This window comes from Saccostrea cucullata, unplaced genomic scaffold, assembly GCF_032062105.1.
Source record: "Saccostrea cucullata isolate Sc308-1 unplaced genomic scaffold, CSIRO_AGI_Scuc_v1 ctg2353, whole genome shotgun sequence".
NCBI lineage: Eukaryota > Metazoa > Mollusca > Bivalvia > Ostreida > Ostreidae > Saccostrea > Saccostrea cuccullata.
This window is the reverse complement of record NW_026935657.1, coordinates 44,679-58,264: the sequence shown is the minus strand read 5'-3', so window position 1 is coordinate 58,264 and position 13,586 is coordinate 44,679. Positions and strand designations below refer to the sequence as shown.

Genomic DNA, 13,586 nt, shown 5'->3' with positions numbered 1-13,586 from the left:
CCAAATGTTGCGTATATAAAAAATAAAAAAAAGCGAAAAGTTCTCTTGTTTTCAGAATTTATATTTACATGTGAAAAAAAGAAAAGGAGATTGATATAGTTGGTGTGATGAGATGTTGGCAGGAATCTAGTAAAATGAAAGGAAGAACTTCCTTAAAATGATACTTGTGGGGGACAGTGTCTTATGGAGGGGGGGGGGGGGGCATTGTTTCAACTGACTTTACAGAATACAAAAGATCCATTGCAAACCTAATCATTAATTATATGCCAAACACTATGTTTTAAAGTTTTCCATTGTTGGATATTTATGTTTAAATCCAAGATAACTTACCCAAGAGGATGTGATTTTTTTTCAAACCAATGTAATTTTTCTCAAGTTTAAAGCCGTGTTTCATAAGTTTTAAAAGACAAAATCAGAAGGGGGGGGGGTAAATTTTTGACTGCATTCAAAGTATATGTGATTTACAGTTGCCCATGAATTTAATAAATAATTATACAAAGTAACAAGTTGAAATGAGTAAAATATTATGAATGTCCTGCTTCTTTTAGTTTCATTTCAGAAATTTTCAAGTTTGACCAAATCTTGAAAAAGTAAAAGCCACAAGGTTTTGCAATTATTTGACATAGCGTTACAAAATGCATTATATTTTTGCAACATCGTAAAGATGCAAATTTAAGATGCCAAAAAATTTAGTTCACATTCACATTTAACTCATTACACAGGTTTTATAAAAGAGTAAATAAGTGTAGTTTTGGGAATATTGTTACGTTAAACGCAGCCATTTTGGTTAAAAATCTGGTATTCCTATCTCCATGGTAACAAATCTTGCATTCCTGTTTCCATAGTAATAGAGAATGGATAGGGAAAATTTTATTTCATATTAGTTTCAATCTAAGGGGATAGTTTCAGGAAACTTGAAACATGCCCTGGTTAGTCTACATGTACTTCAAAATTGTCAATTTTACGGAAAGGGGGGGGGGGGGCATTTTGTGCAGGTGTTCACAGTTCTCCTATCTAAGAACATATTTACATGTATTAATGCTCTTGGAAATGGGATGTGAATATTTTTACATGACACTTCTCCTAGATATGGACTAATTTTACTGTAAATGACATCAAAACAGGTAGAAAGGAACATTTCTTTTCTATATGAACTTAATGATATGTGCATATGTTCCTTGTTAATGACAGTAAATAATTTTATGCTGACGAATTTTTTGATTTAATATTGCAAGTTGTGTTCATTTTGTGTTATGTTCAACATATATATTGTTTATGTAGTAAATTAGTTGTAACTGTAAACCCTTATAAGTTGTGCCTATATATATTGCAATTTTTCCCATTGGGAGCCTCAGGTTCAATGCTGCAATCTGATTGGTCGAGAGTTAGCGTCGCTTTATACAGTTTGTAAGACAGTAGACATTTTTTGTGAGGAGGCTGAGAAAAATTTTTTAAAAAAGATTTAACCAGTGTTTACGGCGGAATCCCGAAATAATATCTTTAGGATCCATCCGTTGTTTTGAAAGGTAAAGAACATTGTATCTATTTCCAGTTGTACGAGTTCGCCACACGATTTCAAGCTAGGCACCTAGTACAAAAAGTTCGTGTTTACTAACGATGTGCATGTAGTTGTGCATAGTGTAATTAGTACGCCAAAACATTATGCGTGAGAAAGTATTGATCATCGGTCACAGTTTTATTGGAAGATTAAAGTGTATTTTGGGGCGATCTGAGGACATAAAACAAAATTTTGGTCTTGATCTGGAGCAATGTGTTGTGAAGCTGTGCGGTCTCAGCGGGGGCACGCTAGACAGATTTCAAAGGGACGCTAACGTGTATTCGGTGATACAGTCGTTTCGCCCACGTGTTATCATTGCACAAATTGGTGGAAATGATATTTGTAGTGTGAGGATGAAACCAGAGGTGTTTGCGTGTGATTTAATAGAGTGGTTAGAAGCTTTGTTGAAGCAGTTTACTTTCCTTGACAGTGTTTTTATTTGTGAAGTCTTCATTCGCACCCGTCCCAGACACATAGATGCACAGACTTATGAATCAAGGCGTACCATTATCAATCAGATGCTAAAGGACATGTGTGAAGTACATAGTTCTATTATGTATTGGAAACATCTTAGACTCATGCACAGCCCATTGCAGATTATTAGTGATGATGGGGTACATTTATCCAGAATTGGGAATAAAAAGTTTTACAGAAGTTTACGGCTGGCAATTATGCATGCTGTTCGTCACCTGGCAAAAGATTAACAGGGATGTATATTTCCAATTTCAGTTATGATTCTCCTCCTCTTTATAAGCTTATATAATGGGATATGTGTTTATATAATTGGAAGTGATTATTCAAAAAAAAAAAAAAAAAAAATCAAATAAATAAATAGAATCAATGAATTTGCATTATGCTAATCATGTATTTTGGTCAGCATCATCAACCTTAAAGCATGTATTGTGGCTTCAAACCAATATTGACATTATCAGCCAGGAATCCTTGTCATAACATTATTCAAACATCATAAGCCTCGTAATTTGGTCTATCGCCATATCAACCCTATAAGCCATGTACTTTGGTTTATAATCGTATCAACCCGATTAACCATGTAGTTGGTTTAGTTTATCATCAGCACTTTAAGCCATGTATTTGGTCTATTATATTATCAACTTTTTAAGCCATGTACTTTGGTTATTATACGATCAACTTTGTTAGCCATGTATTTTGGTTTATTATATTATCAACTTTTAAGCCATGTATTTTGGTTTATTATATTATCAACTTTAAAGCCATGTATTTTGGTTTATTATATCCATTTGTTAACTGTTTAAGCCATGTATTTTGGTTCATTATATTATTAACTTTTAAGCCATGTATTTTGGTTTATTATCATGATATCAGTTAATCTGATAAGCTAGGTAATGACCATGGATTTTGGTTAAAGACGGTGGCAATTGGTATAATGGTAGCATATGAGCATTGATTTATCTTGCCAAATTCATGGCTGTAATGCCTTTCTCTGCATTTCAAACAGTATATATTATGCATATAGATGGGGTAGATTTTAAGCCATGTAATTTGGCATGATATGAATCAAGGGTCATTTCATGGCCTAAGGCATACTAGTAAATTTAGACATATATTTTACAGTATTATATGGAAGCTGCAAAATGAGGAGGGCCCAAAGATCAAAGAACAAGGAGGAAAGGCCTGCAAAGAGGAGAAAAACGGGGACAGAAGAAAGCCAAATGGTACTGGACATAACACAAAATGTGACTGCAACAGTCCTTTCGGAGCTTCAAAAAGCAGGTGTTTTGCCTAAGACTCCTACCACTGACTCTACTTCTCTGAGTGACAGTGCCAACTCTAGTTCCACAGAAACATTGTCAGGAAAAACAACAACATCAAATGCCACAAAGGAAACCGTATCTAAGGAGACTCCGGTAGAGCAACCCCAAGAGGATGTTGTAGAACTACCTGCCTCATCAATCTCAGGTTCACAAAAGAATTCTGTAATTTCAGATAGTTTTGATAATGACATGTATAAACCACTAGGCAGGCCCTTATACACCAAGGTATCTACGAAAATCAAAGAAAAAATTTGTGCTAATGAATTCATTGAAATGTCAGATGTGTTAGATCCCCCTTCTGATATAGAGTTTTTAGATTTTCACTTAGCAGTAAAAAACAAAGGTAGAGTGGGTCTGAGTTCAGGGAAGAAGAAGAAGTTTCTGACAATCGAAGCGTGGACTGATGCTTTTAGTATTTACGCTTCGGTTCTTAGACACTTCAACAATACTGAGGTTGATTTGCACGAGGATTTAGCCATCTATATGGATTTAATCAGATCATTACAGAAAGATGGGGGGGACTGGTATCACTATGACATTAATTTTCGAAAGGCAAAACAAGGGGACAGGTCCTTGTCATGGAGACACATAGATCAAGTTCTTTACAGTAGGGCCCTTATGAAAAAACTGGGAGGTTCCCAAGGTAGTGTAGGTTCTTTTCGGAAGCAGCCCTTTCGTCAGTACTGCTTCAGGTTCAATGAAGGAAAATCATGCCACTCTGAATGCAAATTCCCCCACATCTGTGCAACTTGCTACAAAGACCACCCAAAATCCCAATGTTGGAAAAATAATGACAGAGCAAATTACAACAAAAGACAAACATACACAAAAACTAGTACCCAATCTGTTGATAAAAAAGATTAACCATCTTCCCACTCCCATCAGAATAAACAGATTAGAACATTATTTAGAAGGGTATGACAATAATAAAGCACAGTACTTGATAAATGGTTTCAAATACGGTTTCAGTCTAGAATTTACAGGGGAAAGGGGACATCAATTCAGTCCTAACCTCAAATCAGCATTAGAACACCCTGATATTGTTTCTGATAAAATTTCCAAGGAATTAAGTGCTGGTCGGATCAAGGGTCCCTTTAGTCAACCACCTTTTAATAATATGAAAATTTCCCCCTTAGGTATTGTTCCTAAAAAATTGCCAAATCAGTATCGGTTGATACACCATTTATCTTATCCTGATCGAAAAGAAGGCTCAGTGAACGCGGGAATAACGGATGAGGCAGCAGCTGTTCATTATTCTGGAATTAGTGAAGCTATTTCACATATCAAGGCTATTGGGGAGGGGGCATTTTGTTGTAAAACAGACATAAGATCAGCTTTCCGCATTTTACCTGTTTCCCCGAATGATTATGAGTTATTAGGTTTTCATTGGGAAGACAATTATTATTATGACAGATGTTTACCAATGGGTTGCCGCACTAGCTGCAAAATTTTCGAAGAGTTTAGTACTGCCCTTGAGTGGATTGCAGTCCACAGATTAGGTGTTCAGGCGGTTGTTCACATACTAGATGATTTTCTTTTTATTGAAAAGTCCAAGCCGTTAGCATTGAAAAAATTTAAAGAATTTCTTGAAATATGTGAAGATATAGGCATTCCGTTAGCTGCAGATAAAACAGTTCTTCCTACTCAGGTCATTGAATTTGTTGGCATAACAATTGACATTAGACTTAAAGAGACCCGTTTGCCAAGTGACAAAATTGAAAAATGTATAGGCTTGTTGTCTAAGTTTCAAAACATAGATAAGTGTAGGGTAAAAGAAATGCAGTCACTTATTGGAGTCTTGAACTTTGCTTGCTCAGTCATACTACCAGGGAGGGCCTTTTTAAGACGTATGATAAATTTGCTTTTAGGAATTTCAGAAGAGCAAAAATTCTTAACAGTTCATAGAGAGTGTAAGGAAGACATGGCTATGTGGCTTGCATTTCTTAGTAGTTATAATGGCAAAACTATGTTTTTAGAAGAGCAATATTTATCAAGTAACTCCATGAAGTTGTTTACTGATGCGGCAAAATCCAAAGGTTTTTCAGGTATTTACAATTCAAGATGGTTTTTTGGTTCTTTCCCAGAGCAATGGAGAAATTTAAATATCATGACACTAGAATTCTATCCAATTGTGCTAGCAGTGTGTATTTGGGGAGATTTGTGGGCAAATCACTCCATCTTATTTTTTACGGACAATGAAGCATTAGTTTCTGTCATTAATAAACAGTCAAGTAAGGATAATAGGGTCATGCAGATGGTTAGATATCTTGTACTCACATGTTTGAAACATAATATCAATTTCCGCGCTAAGCATATACCGGGTAAGAATAATGTTCTAGCGGATAGTCTTTCTCGGTTGCAGGTACAAGAGTTTCTACATTTGGCACCAGATGCACGAAGGGAGCCGTCAGCAATTCCAGAGGAATTGATGCCAAACAACTTTTGGACAACATTGCAAAATTGGCCTCAGCTGCATTAGCCCCTTCTACAAAACTTACTTATAAAAGAGCATGGACAACATTTGATACATTCTCTGTGTCTTTTAAGATACCCAACAGTGTCCCATTCAGTGTAACTACAGTGGCTCTTTTTGTGTCATATTTGTTTCAAGAAGCCTTCTCTCCCAGAACAATATCAACATATTTGTCTGCAATAGCTTATGCTCATAAGATGTTGAACTTTGAAGATCCAACTCGTGCATTTGTCATTCAAAAGTTAGTGGCAGGGGCTTATCGACTAGGCAATACATTCGATATTCGTTTACCCATTACCACAAATATACTGAATCGTCTTCTTGACGTTATCCCAGATGTTATTAACGATAAGTATACACAAACATTGTTCAAAGCGCTATTTCTGTTTGCATTTTCATCATTTGCTAGAATAGGAGAGCTGATATGTGCAGCCCCTGAGAAAGCTAGTGATGTAATACAATTAGCAGATGTAACACTTTCCTCTGTTAAGGGTAAAATCACTGCTATAAATGTGTGTTTCAAAAAATTCAAACATAACTCTAATGGGGTACCAAAGGTCATCTCCTTTGCTCATGGTGATTGTAAAATTTCGGCTATATCAGCAACCACTGATTATTTGAAAGTTAGAACAAATTGCCAAGGTCCAATGTTTGTTTCAAATACAGGATCACCCATTCTGCGTACCACTTTCGACAGAACTTTGCGGAGTTGCTTACGCCTTTGTAATTTGGATAGTTCACGTTATAAGGGTCATAGTTTTCGTATCGGGGCTGCTACTGTAGCAGCAGATAAAGGCCTATCTGATGCCCAAATCAGGTCAATGGGTAGATGGCATTCAAATGCTTTCTTAAAGTATATCCGCTCTAATATGTAAGATACCACAAATTGTACCATGACAAGGGCTTTTCCCCTGCTTAGCCATATAACCCCGTTTACTTAAATGCCAAGTTACCTGCTTGGGCTGGTAGCTCTCATTTATTTCATCTGTTAGAAGATTATTCTGTTTCCTGTTGGGTATGGAACCAGTTCTTAATTTTTGTTGCCTGACATTTGTGACCTGAAAGTTGCTTGCTGGGGCCAGCAGCTTTTCTTAAATTTTGTTGCGTGACATTTGTGATCTGAAAGTTGCTTGCTGGGGCCAGCAGCTTTTCTTAATTTTTGTTGCCTGACATTTGTGATCTGAAAGTTGCTTGCTGGGGCTAGCAGCTTTTCTTGTTTGGAACATGAAAGACTGTAAAACACCACAATTCCCCAATTTGAAGTTAAGTGTATACATGTAATGACTTGTTACTTGCTTGGGGCTAGTGACTTAATGTATATAATACCTCAGTGCACAATTTAAGTTTTATTCCTTAGAGTTAAACTGTTTTGGGATTTTCAATCAATTTGTACTTCCTTCTAGTCATTAATAAAATTTGAATGAAGTTTTAGAACAGGTTTTTTGGTTTGCTTGTGATACTCTTCGAGTTGGAGCTTAACCGGTTGAGACCTTGTTTCATATTCATGCGTGGCTTCTGGTGGGGTAGTTTCAGAGATTTGGCAAATCTCCTCAACTTTTGGAGCCTTTGGACCTCACCTTCTGCCACTTACAATGATTTTTCTAGTCATGTATGTTTGCATACAAGTATTTTGGAATATTGTAATTTTGATGTATTATACCACTTATTGTGTTTGCAATGGTTATAGTTACAAAACTTCTAATATACAGGTTTGTCATTCTAGACTTGTACATTTTGCTAATGCCTGTAAATTGTAATTGGTCTCAACCGGTGTTTGCTTGCCACATTTTGTTTTTTGTATATACTAGCTTGAAATATATCAAGTCTTAATAAACAACAATTTCAACATATACATGTGTGTTAAGTTATAGTATTCTAGGTTACTGTTCATTTAATTTTTGCTGGAAAGAGGAAGCATAAATATCATTTATGACAGTAAATAATTTTATGCTGACGAATGATTTAATATTGCAAGTTGTGTTCATTTTGTGTTATGTTCAACATATATATTGTTTATGTAGTAAATTAGTTGTAACTGTAAACCATTATAAGGGCCTATGCAATTTTTCCCTGCTGGGAGCCTCAGGTTCAATGCTGCAATCTGATTGGTCGAGAGTTAGCGTCACTTTATACAGTTTGTAAGACAGTAGACATTTTTTGTGAGGAGGCTGAGAAAAATTTTTTAAACCCTCCCACCTCTCCCATTTTTTATAAAAAAGAATTTGAGCTATGAGCCTTTGGACCTCACCTTCTGCCACTTACAATGATTTTTCTAGTCATGTATGTTTGCATACAAGTATTTTGGAATATTGTAATTTTGATGTATTATACCACTTATTGTGTTTGCAATGGTTATAGTTACAAAACTTCTAATATACAGGTTTGTCATTCTAGACTTGTACATTTTGCTAATGCCTGTAAATTGTAATTGGTCTCAACCGGTGTTTGCTTGCCACATTTTGTTTTTTGTATATACTAGCTTGAAATATATCAAGTCTTAAATAAACAACAATTTCAACATTAAGAGTCAAAATCAGCAAGCATCGAGCATTGAATGGAAAGTCAAAATTTTATTTTTTCAAAAGCTTTTGGTATATGAAAGATTTTGTCTTACCTAATGCTAAAACACAATTAAAATTTTTTTCGAACGTATGAAGGGACTGGTATCCAAGGAAATTCATTTCCTTAGCAACGGGTTCATAAATCCTTATGAAAATCAATGATTTTTAGACATTTTTCTACGAATATGTTTTCTGAACGTGATAAGATAAGGTATTTTGGTTACTTTATTTGTTAAAAGATGGAATTACTTTATTCTCAAAAAATAGGAAAAACAAAATTTCCGTAGTTATATTGTTGCCATGACAACGGGAAAAGAACATGGCGTCAATGCTTATTAATTTTGAAAAAAGTTACATATGTTTATCACTTTATTCACAAAATCTACAACCACTGCTGGAAAAATGAATGGTATGATCTTGTTAGGGGTTATCTATATGTCATATCTATACAATAAAATTTGCAGGCAACTTTAGCAGAAAAAAGTTACAAATGGTTAAAATGTGTGAAAATCTGGCATTTATAAGCTTTTTTGAAGGGGTGGGGGTAATTTGAATACATGTTCAGTGTCCATTATATTGGCCATATTGGTTCTGATCAAAGCATACTCATAACTTTACTAGTGTTAATAAATAAATGCACATTCAATTTCAAAAGGAATTTTATATTCCTCACAAACGAAACTTGGAAAAAAAAGGGGGGGGGGGGGGGGGTAGGAATCACCTTGTTCACCAATCCATATGTATGTAAAATTTTGACTTGTCCATAACATTTCAATGAAGTGCCACTGAAAGTTCATAATTGATATTAAGATTGCTTGCGATCGAGAGATGTGTCAAAAACTTGACTCAAGGTCATTTGAACAAGTTCAAGGTCATTGATAGAAGAAAAGTGCAACCTTTGCCCATTCTGTAACATTCTAATGAAAAGACTTGGTTTCATCTTGGGAATTATTTTTAAGCTGTAGGTTTGTCATTACCTTGACCAAAATTCATTTGAACATGTTTGCCCTTGACTCAAGGACATAGCTTTTTCAAGGTCACTGCAGTAAAAGTGTACTATATGAGTTTGGCACATTTACATATTTAACTTCGAATGAAGGGAAAGTTTGTGCTCAACACAACGGTTTTACTACCTATGACTTGAGTATTTGTCATAGTCATTTTTGGTATGTATATCTGCACTAGCAAAATTTTAAAAGGTTTCAAATTAGTATTTAGACCTTTTTTGTAATAAAAAAACATTTAATGCAATAGCAGGAGGGTTGGTATCATTTTATTAGCTTGCTCACAATAATTCTTGTTTATGAAAGAGAGTCACTATGACAGCTCACATAATTATAAAGTAAAACCATGTCAATCAGGCATGTAGCATCAGGTTTGGGTTGGGTAGGGGGGATGACATCCCTCACCCAACTTTTTTCTCAACGTACCCTAATGTTTAACCACACCCCCTCCCGAGTTTGTCCGTTTGTCCTTCCGTCCGTCCATCTTTCTGTCTGTCTGGAACGCTTTCGTTTCCACACGATATCTCGAGAACCCTCTGAGCTTTTGCAGTGAAATTTAGCATAGCAACAGTTACTCCCTATGGACTAAAGAAGAACCCTATTGATTTTGTGGTCAAAAAGTCAAAGGTCAAGGTCATAAATAAACAAATTCTGTCTGTTATAACACTTTCCTTTCCACACAGTATCTCTAGAACCATTTGAGCTATTGCAATGAAATTTTACATGACAACTCCCCGTGGCCTTATGAAGACCCCTATTGATTTTGAGGTCAAAAGGTCAAAGTTAAAGGTCGTAAATTTATACATTCTCTCTGTGTGTAACACTATCATTTCCGGGCGGTATTTCAAGAAGATTTTGAGCTTATGCAATGTATTTTATACCAAAACTCCCTAGGACCTCTCTCAAAGTGTCCCGCCCCGTTTGTTTTATTAGTATTTATAGCATTACATGTCGCTATTTTTAGCACAGGGGCATGAGGAGAGTTATTGCGTATAAAACAGGTTTTCGGCAGAATTTATATTCCTATCACATCTACCAGAACTGTTTAATAAAGGTTGAATTAGACACCATGTTTTGTGTAAATTTTTGACGATATCAAACGTGAATATATACATGTATGTGACTTCATATTTGCATATAATGGTCGAAATTATACAGCAGTTCCGTGGCGCAGTGGTATGTCTCCCGCTTCACATGCGAGAGGTCACGGGCTCGATTCTCGGACGATCATTTTTTTTCTTTTCCGAAATTCTTTTTTTTTACTAAATGATAGTATTCAGCAAGTGAAATGAAAAAAAATTATGAGGTCTAGCTTGTACAAACTCATAAAATCATCATTACGTTGTGATAAATAATCCACATAAAATGAACCTTCTATACACATAATCAAATCATTATATCAATATTGACATATTTTATTTGCTTCAGTATACATGTATACATTTAAAAATTCTACAAATTCAATTAGGGGGATCCGACCCCCCCCCCCACCCCCGCCCCCACCCCGAACTGCGCATGGTTTACTTTTTCCCTAAGCGGGGGACACAAATTCTCTGAATTAGCTTGTTAGATTTACATCAATAAAAAAATGCTAACAGACAAACAAAGAATGTTACTTTTGGATTGAACATTTTTATTTGATCCACTTTCATGAATACATTGTACAATTTATGGATCTATTTTCTGGATCCCTGAGTCTCCGGTAACACTATCCACTCACTTCCAGCATCAATGGTCTGTACTGTAATGATGTATTCTCATAATGATAATCTGAAAAAGTGATAAAATTAAAATGTAATAATATTATACAGCTTTGCCTTCAGATACTTACTAAGAACCATTTCTAGTTGAGCTTGAGCAATGATGATGAATACAAAGCATGTTTATTGGAATCAATTAAATTCCAAGAGATCTCAATGGTTTAGTTTATCATTTTATTTTAAAAAGTTAACGTTTTTACTAAATGTATTATTTACACGTTTTTCCTGTCTAATTCTATATCAGCTCATCCAATTCTGTTTCTGCTTCTTTCCGAGTTTGGCTTCAAAGTGGCGAATTTCATTCTAAAAACAGAAGTATACAACACAAAGTTGAGACGGTATTGATTTTAGATATTCTTTAAATTTATAAACTTGTAATAAAAAGGTCAATTGGTTCTAGGTTTTGTCAAAACTCTAAATTGTGGTTTTCATTTCTTTCCAATAACCCCCCCCCCCCCTTCAAGAAAAAAAAGAGTATAGAAATTCTTTTCAAAAATTTATGTGCTGTAATTCTAATGATGCTTATTATTTGAACCTAGTTGACTTAAATTAGTTCAGTGGTACCGGTGAAAATGTTAGCTGAATATGAATTTTCTTTCATAAGTAAACACTGGATGACATCAGCAAAAACCTTTTTTTTTAATTTATTATTTTACTGTGGTATATATACAATTCAGTTACCACTAGTCCACTACATTATATACTTGTCTGTATCACAATACTTCCAAGGTAATCCCCTTTCCTAAACTAAAATATATTAAGTACAGAGTTAACCCCCTGCCCCTTTTTCTTTTTTTACGACGCCATAACAAAAGTCATTCCATTTTACAAATATTTCATAATAGTGTTGATTTTCATAAATTCATAATTTTTTATGTAAAAAGCAGGTATTATCTTAAATGGTAAATAAAGATATCTATTACTATATACAGAATTTTTATTTACCCGACCATCACTCAAGTTATAATCATTATAGCTGGTGAGTGACTTGGTTACACACATGCTGTGAATACAACAAATCAAAATTAAACTAAATTCAAATTAAACTTTATAATTTGGGATACAGTTATGTAACTGATCATGACCAACTTTTTCACGTTCGGCCCGCAGAAACAATCTAAGTTGGGGAATTTCATTTTAATTATCATATTACATATGTATATAGTTTAATATCGGCAATATTATCGGGGAGGGGAAGGAGGGGCATACCCCCTCCTCTTGGTTCCTCAGGCCATGCATAATCTTTTCTTTTTAGTTATAAAATACTAAAGTAATGCTAACATATATAATCAATCAGAATTAAATTGAAATGTGCAAAAAAAAAACACTTGCCAAGTGTTACATATTTTCCTGCATGGTTAATTTTTGTTATAAATTCTTCAGAAACTGTTGTAATGGTAAATTGTAAAAAATTCAGTCACTAACCGTAATTAAGACTCATGAAAACGCCAAAACTGAGGCTCAGACTGCTCCAAGTTTGTAATTTTCTTCTAGTCTTCTGTACACTGTTATTGAAAACAATGTAAGCAAACTACCGTTTATTCCTCCTATGTTAGAGAGCTATACCAAAGGGAGGTAATTTGAAGCAAAAAAGACAGAAAATTATGGATTTAAATCAGTTATCATATATAAATGCTTTAGTTGCCTGCAGATTTTTTTCTTGATTCTTCTAGGACAAATACTGTTTAATATATATTTTATGTTGATAAGCTTTAATGTGGTTGTAGATTTCTTATAGAGTACTGCAAATTTGCTGTTTTTTAAATCAAAATAAACCTCCAAAAACTAGTTTTATTTATCAAAAGGTGAAGAGAATTTCAATAATCAACAGTTGTTAAAATAGAGTATTTTTAGATAAATAGAATAATAATTTAAAAAGCTTTTATTAATGACTAGTAATAAAAAATATTTGTTTAACCATAAATTCAAGTGTCATGATAAAGTACAAAACACGCTATTTGAAAGGCGCGTGGTTTCCATAGCAACAATGCGAAAAATTATTTTTGGCTTGCTTTTTTCTATTATACCCTTTGTTCTGAAAATTTATATATGAGTTTTAACCAAATCTGTTTCTATGCCACTTTCCACATTTTTTAACTAAATGCTCGATGCTTGCTGATTTTGACTCTTAATTTTTGAAAATTGTCGAATTTGTTATAACGAATTTAATTCATTATAACAGTTTCTTTCAATATGTTTTAACGATTTTAATCTGTTATTACAAATTTGTTGAGTTCATTTTAACGAATTCTTTAATTTGTTATAACGAATTAAATTCGTTAAAACGAATTAAAAAAAATGTTATAACAAATTAAATTCGTTTAAACAAATACTAAAGTTTGTTAAAACGAATTAAACTCGTTTAATCAAATTCAATAATCAGGACCTATAGAAAAATATATATGAATTCGATATAACGATTTGTCGAATTCGTTTT

General features: G+C 34.1%; 1 protein-coding gene and 1 long non-coding RNA gene across 2 annotated transcripts; one reads left to right on the top strand and one right to left on the bottom strand.

The window, feature by feature from the left end:
- The first annotated feature begins 3,171 nt into the window (after positions 1-3,171).
- Positions 3,172-7,674, top strand: LOC134243520 (uncharacterized). Its single transcript, XM_062725783.1, has 2 exons — positions 3,172-3,496; positions 5,714-7,674. Exons 1-2 carry the CDS (start codon positions 3,172-3,174, stop codon positions 6,697-6,699), a joined length of 1,311 nt encoding a protein of 436 aa, XP_062581767.1. The 3' UTR covers positions 6,700-7,674.
- Positions 7,675-10,905: 3,231 nt separating this feature from the next.
- Positions 10,906-13,269, bottom strand: LOC134243524 (uncharacterized). Its single transcript, XR_009987055.1, has 3 exons — positions 12,575-13,269; positions 11,366-11,452; positions 10,906-11,159 (listed from the first exon to the last, which is right to left on the bottom strand). It is a non-coding gene; the product is annotated as an uncharacterized LOC134243524 (long non-coding RNA).
- Between the last annotated feature and the right edge of the window lie 317 nt (positions 13,270-13,586).

Excerpts from the sequence above, each read along its gene's own strand:
- LOC134243520 (XM_062725783.1), top strand. The coding sequence starts at position 3,172 with ATGAGGAGGGCCCAAAGATCAAAGAACAAGGAGGAAAGGCCTGCAAAG. Across the intron at positions 3,497-5,713 it reads ACCTGCCTCATCAATCTCAG|GTACAAGAGTTTCTACATTT; the intron begins GTTCACAAAAGA and ends TCTCGGTTGCAG.